Raw genomic sequence first — 17074 nt, forward strand, 5'->3', positions numbered from 1 at the left:
GAATTCTAGAATTAAATCAACTTATTCAACACTTGGTGTAGTAAAAGTCTATTCCAACTCAATGTAAAAAAATACAATGCAATTGTATTTAGCAGAAAAATAGAAACACCTCTTTTTGAAATATTTGTAGGCAACCAAAAAGTAGACAAATGTAAAATTGTAAGGGATCAAGGTGTGATCCTAGACTCCAAACTCACTTTTGTAGAACATTATAATACAATCATAATACAATCATAACGAAAGCCAATAGTTTGTTGGGCTTCGTTAAGAGGTTCAGCTATAATTTTCAAGACCCATACACTATTAAATGATTAAATATTACATACGTAAGACCTATTCTGGAATACTGTAACCTAGTATAAAATCCGTACATTGCCGTACACGAGGAACGCATAGAATCCGTCCAAAAACAATTCCTTTTATATGCCCTTCGCAAATTGAATTGGACCGCATTTCCTCTTCCATCATACGAAGCACGCTGTATGCTTATCACCTTACAAACACTCAAAGAACGCCGTGCATTTGCAATGTTCTTCTGCATCATTTCATTATTTCACATCGCATAGAATCACCAGAAATACTTTCACAATTAAACTTCTACACACCCAGTCGGCATCTAAGAACACGAAAATTATTCTCAGAAAGATCACCAAAAACTTTTCATTCTTGATATATGTATTGTGTTGTGTGTTGATCTATGCAGGATCAGATTCAAAGTACATATCATGAGCAGTGTTGGCAAAATCATCAATCAAATTATATTTTCCCGCTCTCATACGCTCTCAATATCACGCCTGATACTGGAACAAAATATCACGCTTGATATTGATTTTACAAGCTCCTTTGATATTGCGAGACTATTCACAACGAGCAAAAATCAAGCGGAGAGTTGACTAGACACAAAAATCATTACGTTGCACATCGTTTTCTTAGAAAGAGAAAGTATAGTAAGTTTGCTATCTCTTTTTACTGTTCACCGATGACAGACAAGAAATGACTGCTGCCAGCCGTTATGGAAATTTCGTTTGCGTTCGGGTGTAAAGCAAAAATCATTAAACTCAATCTCACCACAGTTTGTTGCGATTTTTTTTTTTCCTTTGGTTTGTTTTTTCCGTCGATCTTGTTTTCCGTGCTGAGCACCAATGCTACCGACGTGCCAGGAAGGCAGCTCCCACACCTGGACCCTACCTATCGACCCATCAACTCATGAACCGGGGACCAACGGCTTTACTTCCCATCCGAAGGAAGGCGTGATCAGAGATGTTATGCCTCAGAACATCCCGGCGGCGCCGAATGGGATTGAACCCATTTGTTAAGATTTGCAGCTGGTGAGTTTAGTTAGCTTGATATTCCGAGCTGCGATATCACAGCTTACAAAATCAACCGCAGCTGTTGGGTAGAGCGCTACTTCGTCGTAATCGCCCATTTCCGTTCTATCGATCAGAAAAGATCAATAATATCAATGATTTCACCGTGCACAAATCAATAATAGGTTTGTTCCGATGCGTTAGTTCATTAGCTACAACATAAATCCTATAAAAGCGCATTGTATGAATATTTACGCTCATTGTTCTCAAAACAAAAGAAGCGCTCCTAGCGAATCCCCTTTTTCTACGTTTATCCGTAGGGCGAAGAAAATCTAATGGCGTTTCAATACGTTAGGACGGAATTGAAACTCGTAGAACGAATTTAGAATCCAGAAGCAGTGTTAGATATTAGACAATATCTCAACAATTTGTGACTCTTTATCAAATCCAACGGTACGTATGAAAAGGTGAATAAATTTGCAAGTCATCTTTGACAGAAATATTCCATTTTTTGTTTAAACTCGTTCAGAAAAGAGAGGTAAAGCGCGGGTTGTGCTTAGTAGGACGGAAATTAGATCAAAAACTTACGGGAGCGGAGATGTTTCGGACTTTCCTACAGCGAACTCGTTGTACTGTGGTTGAGTATGGCTTTAAGCTATAATTTAATAGCATATAGTTCATGTTCTAAATGGTTTACAAGGGTGTTTACTTACAATATAAGTCTTCCACGTGTACGTTCTCCGTCGTATCGTAACAATGTATGTAGGTCTTTGTAGTAGAATTATGTGGAAAGAAAGAAATAAACGTATAATTTCACTACGAATAATATGTGCTTAAGATTTTAACGTGTTAGCTGGATCACTTGTACTGTTTTGTGTTTGGTTCTATCGTTACCCTACCATGTCATTGTCGTTGTCTGTCAAGGAATGTCACTTTGCTCGCATTGATCCCTGCGGGAAAGTGCTGGCCCGTGTTGCCAACACCTATGCTTGTTGATTTTGTCTACGAAAATCAAGCGTGATCTTGAGCATTGGTGAGATTTGATTTTTTGATATTTTCCCAACACTGATCATGAGTTTAAAGCAGAAATGATTTTTCGGTGCTGTGAGTGTGAGCGCGTAAATATGTATGAGAATTTCAAGCGTAAATTTTGTTTTCCGCATTTGCAAGCAGGTTTATTCTCACAGGGAAGCTCAATTGACGAGATCTCAGAATGATTTTCTGAACACTAGCCAGTTGCACCAACACCAGGTACAAAAGGTTTTATTTACTTGAACAACTTTGCTCAAGACAGCAACCATCTATCTAGTCATGATGTTAAGTTAATCAAGTAATTTGAAATCAAATGTCTCATCAGTGCCACATGAAGAGTTAATTCTGACCGAATTACTCATTGACTGAGTCAAATTATTATGATTTTTCTCAAATTGTATGTATGTATGTATGTAAGTAGCCACCATCCTAGCTTGGGTCTTGCGGCTCCACTCAACAGCAAGAACGAATTTCGTCATCATTCTGAATTCAACATACTGCTGTATGAAGGGCCAAAAGGGTTGGGTGGGCCTGTAAGCAGAGACGCTTACGCGAAACCCGCGGGAATAAGAGAATATTATTCCAACAATATGATCCCACAAAACGAATAACGAAATTCGCAATACATGTTAAGCTTTCCATGAAATGGGTTGTTTAAGAAGTGCGCGTCAAATTCATTGCAACCGTTGAAGTAAAATGTAACTATCTAAAATGACAGTAAACATTCCCTCCTAGACTCTCGTTGGCACTCCACTCCATTGTCCAGTTACAACTGAATGATGCCCAGATGCTCCCACCCGTCCCAGCATTTATTGTAATTTACATTATAAATTTATATATAATCATGTAATATATAATGTATATAAAATATGTACTAAAATGAAAAATATAATAAAAAATAAAGATGTTTTACAAAATACAAATAACCTAGATTATTGGGTCCTATGCACACACTTTTTGTTTTATGTGCCATGAAATGACATAATGCATCATTGTATGTTTTGAAAATATAATACTAAAGTATTGAATCAATAGACCAAAAATCGAGGTTATCTGGACATGGGACACTATATTTACAAAGATACTACCAAACCGACCATCAAACGCACTGCCCACAAAAGCAGACACGTCCCCTCGAAAATGTAATCGAGAAATGTATAAGAACAATCACCGACGGACATCGATATCGCAGGATATCGCAGGATATCGCAGGATATCGCACCCATTCAAACACAAATGGGCCGGGACCAACCATTCTACTTCTCTTCCGAAGGAAGACGTGACTCAGAAAAACCCACCGACCTCGGCTGGGATTGAACCCAGACCTATTGGGGTGAGAAATCAGTCACGCTTACCACTACACCACCGGCGCCGGCTATTCTCTATTTTATTTTTTATAATTTTGTACAAAAAATGTATGCATGGGAAATCGATTTCAAACGGAATACGGAACAGGGGTGATTGTTTTACCTTTCCATTCAATTCGTTGCTGCATTGAACGCACTAGATTCATGCTCCAACCTCGGACATCCTTCCACAATGCCAAGTTCATTGCATCGAGGAAGCGTTTACCGCTCATCACGATCCACGAGAAAAGACCTGCGAACATGACTCCCATTGAAGAGCATAAAAAATACCAATTTTAAATCATTCTCATCAACCATCAGCGGCACATACTTCCACTGCCACCTGATCTTTATCTCAAGTGAGCGAATTGGACTCGTCCTCTCAACACTAGGAAATGCGCATCTTCCAATAGAAATAAAAACAGCCATAAACTGTCGATGCCTCACCTGTATCACCAAGTCTGAATTCCCCAAGAGCCACAAAATCAAGTTTATTTAGTTCGTGTAAAGTGCGCGGCTTAGATAGGAAGCTATCAATCATCGAACCTCCTCAAACAACCTCCCGGAGCAAACCAGGCAACCGCCATAAAATCGTGATGCTTGAATTACTCCAGTCGCACCGCATTTGCCGTCTACAGTGAATGCCCAATACGCTTTTTTCCCCATCTCAACAGCACTATAAAGATGCAATCTACGAAGCAGTTCGTCTACAGGCTCACGAAATCATTCAATTGCACGTCGTCTGCGTGCCATCGATTTGTTTCAAGTGGGGACAAACCTAACTAGACACATTGTGCTGAGAAGCTCATTTCAGAATCAATTGAATTCTATTTGTCAAAACTTGAAATGTCACCCTCGTTGAGGATCGTGGTGTCTATTCGATGAATCATTCCCGGTGGTCTGCTCGTTCAGTCTGGGGTCTAATTGAATCCAAGGGGAGCAGCAATAAATCCTAAAATAAGAAACACGCGCGAGAGCTCAGCGAGCCGGCACACTTCCAATCGGAAAAGTTCATCGAACCAAAATTAAACCCCGGGCTGTTTGGATCGGTCGGAGCATAACAAAAAGGAAAAAAAGCAAACAAACAATAACTACACAACATTATAGAGCTCGTGCGATAAAGACGTATTATTAATGACTGTCCAACTTGCCAAATGAGACATATGTATACTCAAATATCAAGGTCAGCGCGACGGCGGTCGGAGACTTGAACCTGAAATGAAGATCATCTGGTGGAGTATGAAAACAAAGAGTATACATTTGCCATCACCTTTAAAGTATCGACTGTGTGTTGATGGTTGAGGATTTCCGATTTGAAATGTTGTTGAATGATCTAGGGTAAGTGAGCCAGTTTTTGGCCTAAGTGGTTCTCTGATTGGCCATATATTAGATTTCTCACCCCAATGGGTCTGAGTTCAATCCCAGCCGAGGTCGGTGGGATTTTTTGAGCCATAGAATCTCTGATCACGGGAAGTAAAGCCGATGGTCTTCGGTTCATGAGTTGATGGGTCGATAGGTAGGGTCCAGGTGTGGGAGTTGCCTCTAATCAAGGAAAAAAATGTACGTGAAAATTTAATTCAAATTTGATTTATGTTCTAAGCCAAAAAACTGGAGCACTAGTACCAAAAGTGGCAAACTTACCTTAGTTTTTGTTTTGTTTTGCTAAGTAAACCATTATTTAAGGCACCAATTAAGATGAAAGATACCCGATCTTTAAGTTAATTCTTCTTCTTCTTTTGTATTTTTATCTACAGATGAACATGCTGAAAATATTACTGACAGGTGCGCTGCTGGCAATGGATGTTCTATGTGAACATTTGGTCGAATTTATGTCAAACTATCAGAGCAACTCACAGGTGAGGAAAACATATGATGATAAGTTCTTAGAGTAAAGTAGGGCAAGAGTACGTACTTATTTTTGAAATTCATGTATACTTTTCCCCATAACATCAAATTTAAGTTTTATAACCATGACTATTTGAACACAATCTTTCATGGCTAGCCATTTGAACAATCATGACATTTTTCATAAATTGCTGATAAAATAAAAGGGTTCCAAATGCGTACTTTTGCCCCACTAGTCCAGTATTTTAATAAATGTTTTACAAACGATTATTTTAATTAGATGAATGCTTTCAAAATCAATAACCATTAGCTCGTCGTCATCATAATTGTATGCATTCATCTGTTTTATCTGCCCACGGGTTTTTTAAGTAAGTATTTTTTAATGGTGGAAATAAGCATAATTAATATAATTGGTACTATTATTGCACTAAATCTAATCTAATCTAATCTAATCTAATCTAATCTAATACAAACGCAGCCAGTACGAGAAAACATCCTGGAAAATAATTAGGTTAGATAAAGCCTAATAATTTTTCTTGTCAACATTGTTGATTGCAGCATATCTTTGATATGACACAAACATCAAAACGGCAAGGCCTAATGCGTTGCATTTGCCGCAGAGATGATTCTGTGAAATGATTCTAGTTTTTTTTTTTTGTGGAACACCTCAAAAGCTCTTTTGAGCCCCCTGGTAGTGGACGCTTCTTAAACTACAAGCAACTAAAAACAATAATAATACAATCAAATAAACACATACTTCATTGGTGTGTGCACGAAAGTGATGAACACTAAACAAAAAGTAACTAAGGAATGGATGCCCAGTGGAACTTTGTTCCTTTTAAGGGATCCCAGTAACACGAAGAGAAAAATCAATATTTTTATATGATTACATTTACTATTCAACAATATTTCAGATTTTTTTTTCCGTGGAGAATGGAATAACAAATATTTAGTTTGCACCTAATTTAAAGATAATAAATTTCATTTAATGAACCACATGTGAATTCGCAAATCATGAGTCATGCTGGAAATAATGGGAGAAGTATCTTGACTTGGATAGAAGATTGCCCGAGCAAAGTAAAATATCAAATTGATAACAAGTTCTATTACCCGGTTATCACTTTTTGATAACTGAATATGTTATCATTATGTTTGAATTAACAGTCAACATAACAAACATGATAACAAAAAATTGCTCGTTGGATATCACAAAAAAAACTAATTTTGTTATCATTGATGATATATTGATAACAAATTCTGTAAGCCATACAAATTTATTTCATAAATTTCAAATCATGATATCAAAGCCTTACGCTGATAACTGAAATATGATCAGGGATTAAATGCACTATTTTTTATTGTTTCAATGCGAATAATATTTAAAGTTTTGAACTAACCTTGCATCGTTAATAAATATGTAGTGAATTTTTCATGATAACAACTGATAACAAAATTGATCAAGACTGATAACTAAATAAGTTATGCAATAATAACTGAAAACAAAATGATATCTGGGATAACAAAACTTGTTATCTAGATGATATCGGGTTGTTATTCTACTTTGCTCGGGTGCTGTATTATCAGCGAACAGCCTTGGTATTCTTGTAAGAGGCAGATTCCCAAGATCGTTTATGTAAGTTAGGAATAAAAGAGGTCCAATGTAACTGCCTTGAGGGACACAAATATTAAACGTTCGTAAAGAGCTTCCTGAATCCTCGATAGTAACATATTGCTGCCCTTTAGTCAAATAACTTCGAATAATGTCATTTGCTACACCTCGTATTCCATAGTATTCTATTTTTTGCAAAAAAAGACAATTGACACCGTCTTCAACCAGAGGTTGTACAGACTGAATACTTAACACTAGACAACGGACAACACACAACACTCAGTAGACCAGTAGGGAAATTTGCGGTTTGCGAAAAGTCCCACCGGCTGGAGCGGGAATCGAACCCTCGATTCGTGGCACTTACAATACGCCTGAACGACGGATGACGCCGCTAACCGCACGACCACGAAGCCCACCGAGAATGCTTTGGTTCAAAGTATCGAACGCCTTTTTAATGTCAATAACGAGGCCACAAACAACGCATTTACTGTCAATTTTACTACACAGGAGCTCAACAAGTTCTACTATGGTTGTAGAAGTGCTACATCCCTTTCTTAAACCGTATTGAAGTTTGTAAAGAATATCATATTGATTCACAAAATTATCTAATCTATTAATCAACCATTTTTCAAAAATTTTGCTAAATCAGAAAGAGTAATATGGGAGTTACCTTTGCTATTTTGAGGCTCTCAGGATATGTACCTTGTTCTATTATTTGATTAAAAAGGTGAACAAGAATGTCTGAAAACTGCTTTTTTTGACATTGAGCTCGTTTGTAATTCCCGTCAATTCATTCACATTTGCAGGTCTCAGAAAGACCAATCGTTCCAATCGAGTAACGTTGTTCAAAGGATTTTGATTATTTTTCGGTATTTTATCACCAAGGTTGGTTCCAATTTAAGAAAAAAAAAATTGAAAATTTCACAAACTTCTGAATTTTTAGATGTTTTCGATCCAATACGGTTTTATACTAAACGACAACATTGTTCGTTGATAAATTTATGGGAATATTCATATCACCAAGAAAGAAACAAGGTCGCGTGTTTTTAACCGAAAATATGTTTTCAACTTCATCATTGAACCGGTTAAAATCAAAAGATGGCGGTCTGTATAAACCGACCACTTCGTAATAAAATACATTTCTCTTAATTTGTAGGTGTAGAAGATGAAATCCGTCAGTCTCAACGTCTTTCAACACATTTAAACTCAATCCATCTTTTACATAAATAGCGAGACCACCAGAAGACGTGTCAATACAAGAAAAGACAGAGATATATCCTAATATTTTGTATTAAACACAATTATTTGATTTTGGCCACGTTTCACCAACAACTAATACATCAATTGGGATTTTAATACTATCTTAAAATAGAGGAATAGTATCAAACTTTTGCAAACTATTCATATCTCTAATGTTCCATTGAGCAATTCGGAAATGGCCATCAATGCTTTCAGTATAATTTGAATTGAAATCACTTAGATAATCATGATAAACATTTTTTGATTTGACCATAAAATACGTAAGCATTCAAAAAAAAAAAAAAAAAACAAAAATACAAATTTAAAATGTTTATATTACTTGCTACTACAATTGATATCGCGCTTGCTTTTGGGGGAAAGAGATGATAATTTATTACCGTAACGATTAATAAGCTCATACAATTCATCGCGTGTTTTGATCATTTACGGCTTACAGTGATCCTTTTTTTTTACTAAAACGTTTCCGCCTGTACTTACCCAAACGTACTTGATGTTGAGTTTTTCTTGGTACTCTCGCATTTCATTCAGCAGCTCTAACGACAGCGGAGTTAATTCGTCACGCATTGCAATTGCAGTCGGTTTACCATTAATCAGGTAGTTTTCATTAACTGAAGAAGAGATAAGTTTCCCAAACTCCTTCTTTTTCGCAAAAAAAAATTCTCCTAAACATCATTGTCCTTGAAAGTTACACGAATAGCACTCAAATAAATCTTAGTTTTATTTTTCCCACTGATCCTAACAGCTGGCATAATCGAATCAGTGTCAATGCTCAAACCATAGCTAGTGATAGCAATTCGAACAATTTTTACAGTTTCTTCATTAGGAATGAAAGGAACTCCAAAGAACTACAGCGTTGTTACAATTCGCTTAACGAGCAGTTTTATCAACGTTCTGTAAATCTATTTAAACAGCGATTCATTTCATTAATCTACAGGGGTGGAATAATGCGTGGACATACCATACCAAACGCTCCGAGCTATATAAGAGTGAATTGAACAATAATATGTAATGTAATGAATGATTCATATAATATAGTGCAATGGTAAGAACTCACAAACTGCCTCCAATGTTAGCCAAATTCCTAATTTATAGATGAAAATGGAATGATCGCATCATAACTGGTCAACTTTTCCGAGCACAGAAAAAATTCTATGAAATTTCACAAAAGAAGACCTCCTTCGGTCGCTTAATTGTTTTTTTTTTTCGTAACTACCATTTGATGGACCATGTGGACCCTAATGGGGATATCTGAAATAAAACTTAATTTTTCAAACTTTTTTCAGAATTTAACTCTAACTAACGGAAAAATCAGCACTTTATTCAATTGATGAAAAAACAAACGCGGAGCGAAAGCTCCCAAATTATATAAAATAAAACGGTATCACCAAAACGGATGGTTTGCATGTCTGATCCACTTCGCAAACTATTTCATCGCTTCTCTTTTTTCTATCAGCCGCTCACTTCCTTGATGATAAGATTCTTTCTGCTTCTATTCAAGTCACCTTTCAACTTGGCAACGACCACAATTCCTTTTCTAGCCCAATCTTTCACAGTTGTATTGGTAGCACTTCGCCACTCGGCAGACACTCCACCGATAACGCACCCACGCAGTACTGTACACCATCCATCGTAGTCATGATCAGTCTGGTCAGCTTCCCGGGAAAACCGTTCTCGTCCATAATCTTCCATAGCTTTTCACGGTCAATAGTATCATAAGCGGCGTTGAAATCGATGAATAGGTGGTGTGAAGGGACTTGATATTCACGACACTTTTTTGGAGGATTTGCCGCAACGTAAAGTGTTGGTGCACGAGACGCAGACGTAGATGTCACGGTTCTTTAAGCGAATCCATTTATTATGCGAATGCTTTAAAGCTAAAATATATAACACGATTGTAATTTACAGAATACCGATAGTTATGCCCTAGGAATACTCACAATTCTGTGACTCTAGTCGCAATACCCCCAATATAAGTCAAACATTAGAGTTAACGTTTACTTACTGTCTGTCCGTATTAGAATTAAGATTATCATAATTTTTAGTTCATTTAGTGGAATGTTTGCATGAATCTAACCTATAAGTATAATTCAAGTAGAGTAAGTAATTCACCGGTATTTTTCTATAATATTTTGCATGAAAAACTCACGAGACATTTGTAAGCACAGGAAAGGATTCACAAATGTTAGGAAATATAGCGTAATAACTTCAATAAATTCACTTTTAATCAGAACAACTTTCATCGGCATGCCATTCATTCTAACACATTTGACTTGTTATTTTCATCTAATGACATTTCTACCCTGCATCGGCAAGCCTATTGTGTGGTTTCTGATCTATCAAACTGGTTCAGTATCCCTACAGAACATTTCGTTTGGAACGCTGACGCTTGTAACGCCTCCCGCTACATCCCCCTCTCCGTAATGCTGCTCCGGTCCAGCAGGATTACCTGTCGGAAGTACGTCAATCACGGTGAGCTTCGCCACGGGACGCCGTAGAACTCCTGCAATCGTCTGGACGTCTGTCTGCCGAATACGACCATCTTTTCCCGGGATGACCTTCACTAATTTACCACGAGGCCATTTATTCCGGACGGCTTCACCTACGATAAAGACTACATCTCCTTCGTCAATGGGTTGCGCTTCGTCATGCCATTTAGTTCGTCGAGCCACCACCGGCAGATATTCCCGGATCCATCTCGTCCAAAAGAGATCCAGAACATAGCGGCATAGATTCCATCCGTTTCGTAGTGCCTCACCTTCTGTTGTAGGCACTTTCTCCTGCTGCTTGACTCCATTCGAGCTCAGGAGAATGAAGTGATTCGGAGTTAATGCCTCCTGGTCCGCTGTCTCCAGTGGCACGTACGTCAACGGTCTGGAGTTAACCATTGACTCCGCTTCACAAAGTATCGATTGGAATACTTCTTCCGAAGGCGTACGGGAAAGGTTAATTGACTCCATCGCTATTTTTACCGCTCTGACCATCCTTTCCCACGCACCGCCCATGTGCGGGGAAGACGGTGGGATGAAGAACCATCGGGTGTTGGCATCGGTGAATGTTTGTGCCAGCTCTTGATTCATATCGGCCAATTAACGGGCCAGCTCACGACTGGCGGCCACGAAATTCGTTCCGTGGTCTGTATAAATTTGCGTTGGTGCGCCGCGACGCGCGATGAATCGCCGTACTGCCAGTTTACATGATTCCGTTGTCAAAGACGCAGCTATCTCCAGGTGTACCGCTCTAATTACCAAGCACGTAAAGAGTGCCACCCAACGTTTCACTTGACTTCTGCCTATCTTGATCAGATATGGCCCAAAATAGTCGATGCCGACCAGCGAGAATGGACGGATGAACGGCGTTACTCGCGTTTCAGCGAGAGGCGCCATCCGGGGTACTTCAGGTCGTGCTTTGTAGACAATGCACCATTGACACCTTTTTGCAACTTTGCGTACCACCGTCCGAAGAGATGAGATGTGATACCGCTGACGAATTTCGTTGACCACCGTTTCGCTGTTGATGTGGCCAAATCGTCTGTGGTACCAGTCTACCAAAAGCTCCGTCACACGATCATTTTTCGGCGGAATGACTGGATATTTCGCATCGTATGTAGCCAGGGGGGAAGATTCTGTCTGACCTTCCATACGAACTACTCCAAATTCATCTAAAAACGGCGATAAACGTCGAATCGGACTATTTTTCGCCAGTTTCGGTGCCTGCCTTCCATTTACCCTTTTCGTTGCCTTTAACACCTCTATCTCATCGACATATTCTCTTGCTTGTGCAAGCCGCCACTAAGCCCTCTCTGCCCGAACTAGATCTTCCTGCTTCAATGCACGATTGACCTGCGTTGCTCCTTGCTTGCCGAACTCGAAATAACGATCCATAAAGGAGTACACATATGCCGTGGCTCGGAGCATTCGTTCCCACTTCGAGAAGCGATCACTTCTGATACATGGTTGTATCCACGCCGTTCGGTGCACATGTATGGCGCGTAATTCTTCGTCAGTGATGACTGATGGCGTCTGCTGTTGTGGCCACTCATTCTCCGATTGATAAAGAAAATCTGGTCCGGTGAACCAACGGCTATCCGAATGAAAAATAGGGCCCTTTCCCCATTTCGTGGCCTCATCTGCAACGTTGAGTTTGGTGGGTATCCAGCGCCACTCATCTGACTGCGTTTCTTCCAGGATTTCGCCAATTCAAACAGCAACGTACTGGCGATATTTTCCAGCATCTGAGTTGATCCAGGACAGAACTGTTCTGGAGTCACTCCAGAAGAATCTACGACCCACGGGAATTGTATGGTACTCGACGATGGATTTCGCTAAACGGCTCCCAATGACCGCCGCTTGGATTTCCAACCTGGGAATTGATAGCGGCTTCAATGGTGCCACCTTTGCCTTTGAAGCAACCAAAGAACATCGTGGTTGGTCTCAATCGATGATTCGAAAATATGCGACACAAGCGAAGGCAGATTCGTTTGTATCCACAAAAATATGGAGCTGTAGCGTTCGATAACTGTCTCGATCGTAGTCGGGAAAATACCAGCGCGGAATTCGGGTTTTATTCAATTTTGTTAGTTGTTAAATCCATCGTTCCCAATGCACAAGTATGTCTGCTGGAATGGCATCGTCCCATCCAACTTGTGCTCTCCAAAGGTCTTGGATGATCATCTTGCCATGGATGAGCAGGTTTGATATTAATCCAAGCGGATCGAAAACACTCATAACAAATCTCAGGATTCTCCGCTTCGTTACTATCTTCGTTGACTCTGAGGCCTCCCGGTCGTCATGCAGCTTCACGAAGTACACAAAGACATCATCGTCCGTAAGCCAAGCCATACCGAGGACACGTTCCACTTGGCTTTCCTTGTCGATGCTGAAATCTTTCGTTGAGCCAGCTGTGTCTTCCCCGAGGAACTGCAACACCTTCTTCGAGTTTGATCGCCAGTTTCGTAATTCAAACCCAGCTGTTGACTGCATCATTCTAACCTCCAAAGCCAGTTTGATCATGTCTTCTTCTTCGTCGCAACTGTCCAAATAATCATCCACGTAGTGGTTCTCTATCACCGCTGTCGCCGCTTCCGGGTATGCTTGCATCCACTCAATCGCGTTGGTGTTTTTTACAAAGTTCGCTGAACAGGGCGAACAAGTCGACCCAAAGATGGCCACGTCCATGACATATATGTCAGGCTTCTTCGATGGATCGCTTCTGTAGAGAAAGCGTAGCACATGTCTATCTTCCTCCCTGATCTTCAGTTGATGATACATTTCGCGTACATCACCTGCAATCGCCACCTGTCGCTGTCTGAAACGACACAACACAGCTGGCAATGACGTAAGCAGATCTGGGCCCTTCAAGAGAAAGTCGTTAAGGCACACTCCTTTCACCTTCGCGGCTGCGTCCCAGATGATGCTTACTTTCTCGGGCTTACGTGGATTTGTAACCACTCCGATAGGGAGGTACCATGTACGATGCGGATCGCTTTCTTCCAGCTCCTGAGACGTTGCTTTGTGAGCATATCCTTTGGTCTGATATTCGGCTATCTGCTTCTCCAAACTCGCCTGCAATTCCGGATGTTTCCGTACCCTTCGCTCGAGGCAGATCATGCGTCGTTCAGCCATGTCATAGCTAGACGGTAGCTCCACCATGTCATACCGCCATAACAATCCAGTTTCATAGTGTCCATCCGTTCGCTTGACTGTTGTTTGTCGCAGAATCTCCTTCGCTCGCCGATCTTCTTCTGCTTCCGGCCCACGTTCTACAGAAACTCCAAGATTCTCCATCGCAAAGTAGCTTTTAACTAGGTTGTGGATGTTATTTTCTTCCGTGCTTTTGCAAATGTGGAACACTGCAACCAACGAACCCGCTTTTGAGTTGCCGATTTTTCCGAAGACAGCCCACCCCAATCTCGTTTTCGCTGCAACGACAGTCAAGTTATAGACCGGCCAACGTGAGTAGACGTATCCAAACAAACCAACATGTTGGATTCAACATGGCAGCACATTGACAGGTGTATAACAGTGACAGCTCGTTCGTGTGGTGGATTTAAAAACGCGCGATTTTTTAATGCGTGTTGCAAAATGCATTGCACGTGTAATTTGACTAAAGATGTAAAATTTTTCCTTTATTACAATCGTCTGTAAAATCTGTGAAAATAACTAAAAAGTCTATAAATGTCTGTAACAAAAAAAAATGTCACGGAATTTTTTTTAAAAAGAAATCTGTAAATTCATAGACATGTCTGCAAATCTAGCATCCATGATTGCAACTATACCAGTTATACTACTTAGCAAACACAAAAAGAGGTCAACTTTATGTAAGTAGTTTTCCACAAATGTTATGTGCTAACGTCCAGTACAATTTAAACAAAAAAATGGCTATCTTCAGTACAGAATGATTAAATTTTAAAATGCCATGGTAATAGAATTATGGCTAACGTCTATTATGGCAACCGTATAGCCTGGGAATCATCTTCATGGCAGTCATCTTTATGTCAATCGTTATGTCAAGCATCCGTATAACTAATATATTCATGGCATTTGTCTAGACATTTTAGGGTAAAAAAAAGATCATGTCAATCAGGGCTATTGATTTGTATATAAAAACAAACAATGATAAAAACAACTATTAATGTTTACACGCGCAAGGGTGATTGTACGTTCTAAATACGACCGGTTAACAACTCCGTTTCTCATTATATTTATGTAACCTGTTCCCTTCAAATATGCATAACTGAATGACATTCTTAATCGATGGATATTTTTTACTCCTTTTGATGACATTTAAATTCCTTAACCAGCTCACTGTGCACAACAAACATTCACGCAAGTCCTCTTTATCGCCTACAATCCATTCAAAAGTCAAGGTCTGAATTCCTGTTTTTCACCCACCGCATCACCACATCACCCGAAACCCGTCTGCCCGGTGAATCGGGTCCAAAATGCGATTTCCAACTAGGTAGGAGGACGTGTTTTTGTTCATATTTAATATACTCCATTCAGCCGTACTGGAGCGGTTGCTCTTGGGTCGGGTGCATTATCTGCGAATTTTGTTTTCACTGCTCCGTTTATTCGCCTCTTCCGGCATATGGATTTCACGTCTGAAGAGGTTTTCAACCTTTGAAGTCACAAAAAATGCAATCGATCCAGACGAACCGGTTCGGCATTGTAGCACTAATATTTACCCTAAATTTTATTATTTTCTCGTGTACCAACATCCCCTACTAAACGGTAGATGACTACTATCTACCATGCTGATGGCATTTAGATTGCCCTCAATTAACTCTATAAAGAGACGCAACGAGCGTTAGGCTTTGCCTCTTACATGTACCTGTGCCTAGGATCCCTCTAGCAGCAGAGCTTACGGCTGACTTTGCAATTCTATCTGTTGGTGAAATAAACACTTAGGGGTAATCAATTTATGGCGTGGTAGTTACATGTGAGCTATGATTAACATTCAATTAAAATATTATACTGACATAAACTGTTAATCCGCGATTGAAACCAGATTCCACGGTTTCCAGTTCGAACCAATTAGCGTAACTAAAGGATACCTATCCAATTTCAGATTGACTACACTTTTCGTTACTACATCGATCACCCACAATCAGGTGTCTCGCTGGATCATTGGGAAAACCGACGAGGGGACTACGTCCATGGTGGTTATGGTGTGCTGGAACCTGGAGGATATGTCCGCACCGTACACTACGAAGTTGATGGAAACAGTGGCTTCCGGACGGTGATCAAAACTACTGCCCCAGGTATGTCTCTCGATCTAAGTTCTTGACAAATATAATTAAGCCGAACGTCCATTTGTAGGGAGCTCCTTGCAGTACAACATTCACAGTGGCAAAAAATCGCAACCACCGCAACCGCTGTGGAACGCACAGCCAGTTGCGTTCGTGCAAAACGGTCATAAATCATAGCGCCATCATCCTCTCCCAGTCCAAGTCGAACAAAAAGGGTATCCTACTAGCCCACTGCCTCACACTGTCGATGCCGCCGCAGCAGCCGCCGTCAGCCCCAAAGATCCTCGGTAAACTGCCCCAAATTCAGCCAACCGACCGGTTCGGGACCACGGAGTGATTACGCAATCCAATGCGGCTGCTTTCTTCGAACCCATGCCCCCTCGAGAGCGCCCAGTGCATTCATGTTCCACTAATTTCTACCCACTTCTTTCCTCTTGCAGAAAGTCTCCTCAGCTCTGTGGCAGCAGCACCGGGCGACGACGAAACAAATCGAAAACCTACACCGGCGAGGCGTTAATTGTCTGCTGCCATGCTATAACCGTTTATTAGTGTAGATTTATTGTAAATAAATAAAGTAATTTTAGTCGCCAAGCCGAAGCTGGGAAAGAGCAATCGATTTATAATTTCCATTGAAAGCATACGCAGACATTTGCAGACAGTGGATTGCGCCCTAGGGTCTGCCATTATCATTCAGGGGTCAGTCTGAGTATGGGCAGGGAATATTTATGCGTTCGCCACCCGAGTCTCACACTCGTGTCGTCGCTGGACCGGGCGCTATGCACGCACTCTGATGGATAGGTAAATCAACGCTGGGAAGTCAGATCAAATGAGTTGAATCGTTGAGCTTCTATTGAGTGGATACAAACTATAAATTTATGGTGACATGGGAGAACTAACTTTTTGGTCTATTGGCAAACTCAAAGTGAGA

At 40.3% G+C, this 17074-nt stretch overlaps 1 protein-coding gene across 1 annotated transcript in view; it reads left to right on the forward strand.

Moving 5' to 3' along the window:
• Cpr62Ba (Cuticular protein 62Ba) overlaps nucleotides 1-16404 on the forward strand; it is a 46890-nt gene extending 30486 nt beyond the window's left edge. Inside the window, exons 2-4 of the mRNA XM_065228515.1 lie at nucleotides 5440-5541; nucleotides 15966-16158; nucleotides 16217-16404. Coding sequence (XP_065084587.1) covers nucleotides 5440-5541; nucleotides 15966-16158; nucleotides 16217-16323 — 402 coding nt within the window. The 3' untranslated portion in view covers nucleotides 16324-16404. The remainder of the gene's footprint in view (nucleotides 1-5439; nucleotides 5542-15965; nucleotides 16159-16216) is intronic.
• The last annotated feature ends 670 nt before the right edge of the window (nucleotides 16405-17074 follow it).

The sequence above is a fragment of the Ochlerotatus camptorhynchus genome, unplaced genomic scaffold, assembly GCF_037179485.1.
Source record: "Ochlerotatus camptorhynchus isolate MF236.1 unplaced genomic scaffold, CSIRO-AGI_Acam_v1.1 ptg000291l, whole genome shotgun sequence".
NCBI lineage: Eukaryota > Metazoa > Arthropoda > Insecta > Diptera > Culicidae > Ochlerotatus > Ochlerotatus camptorhynchus.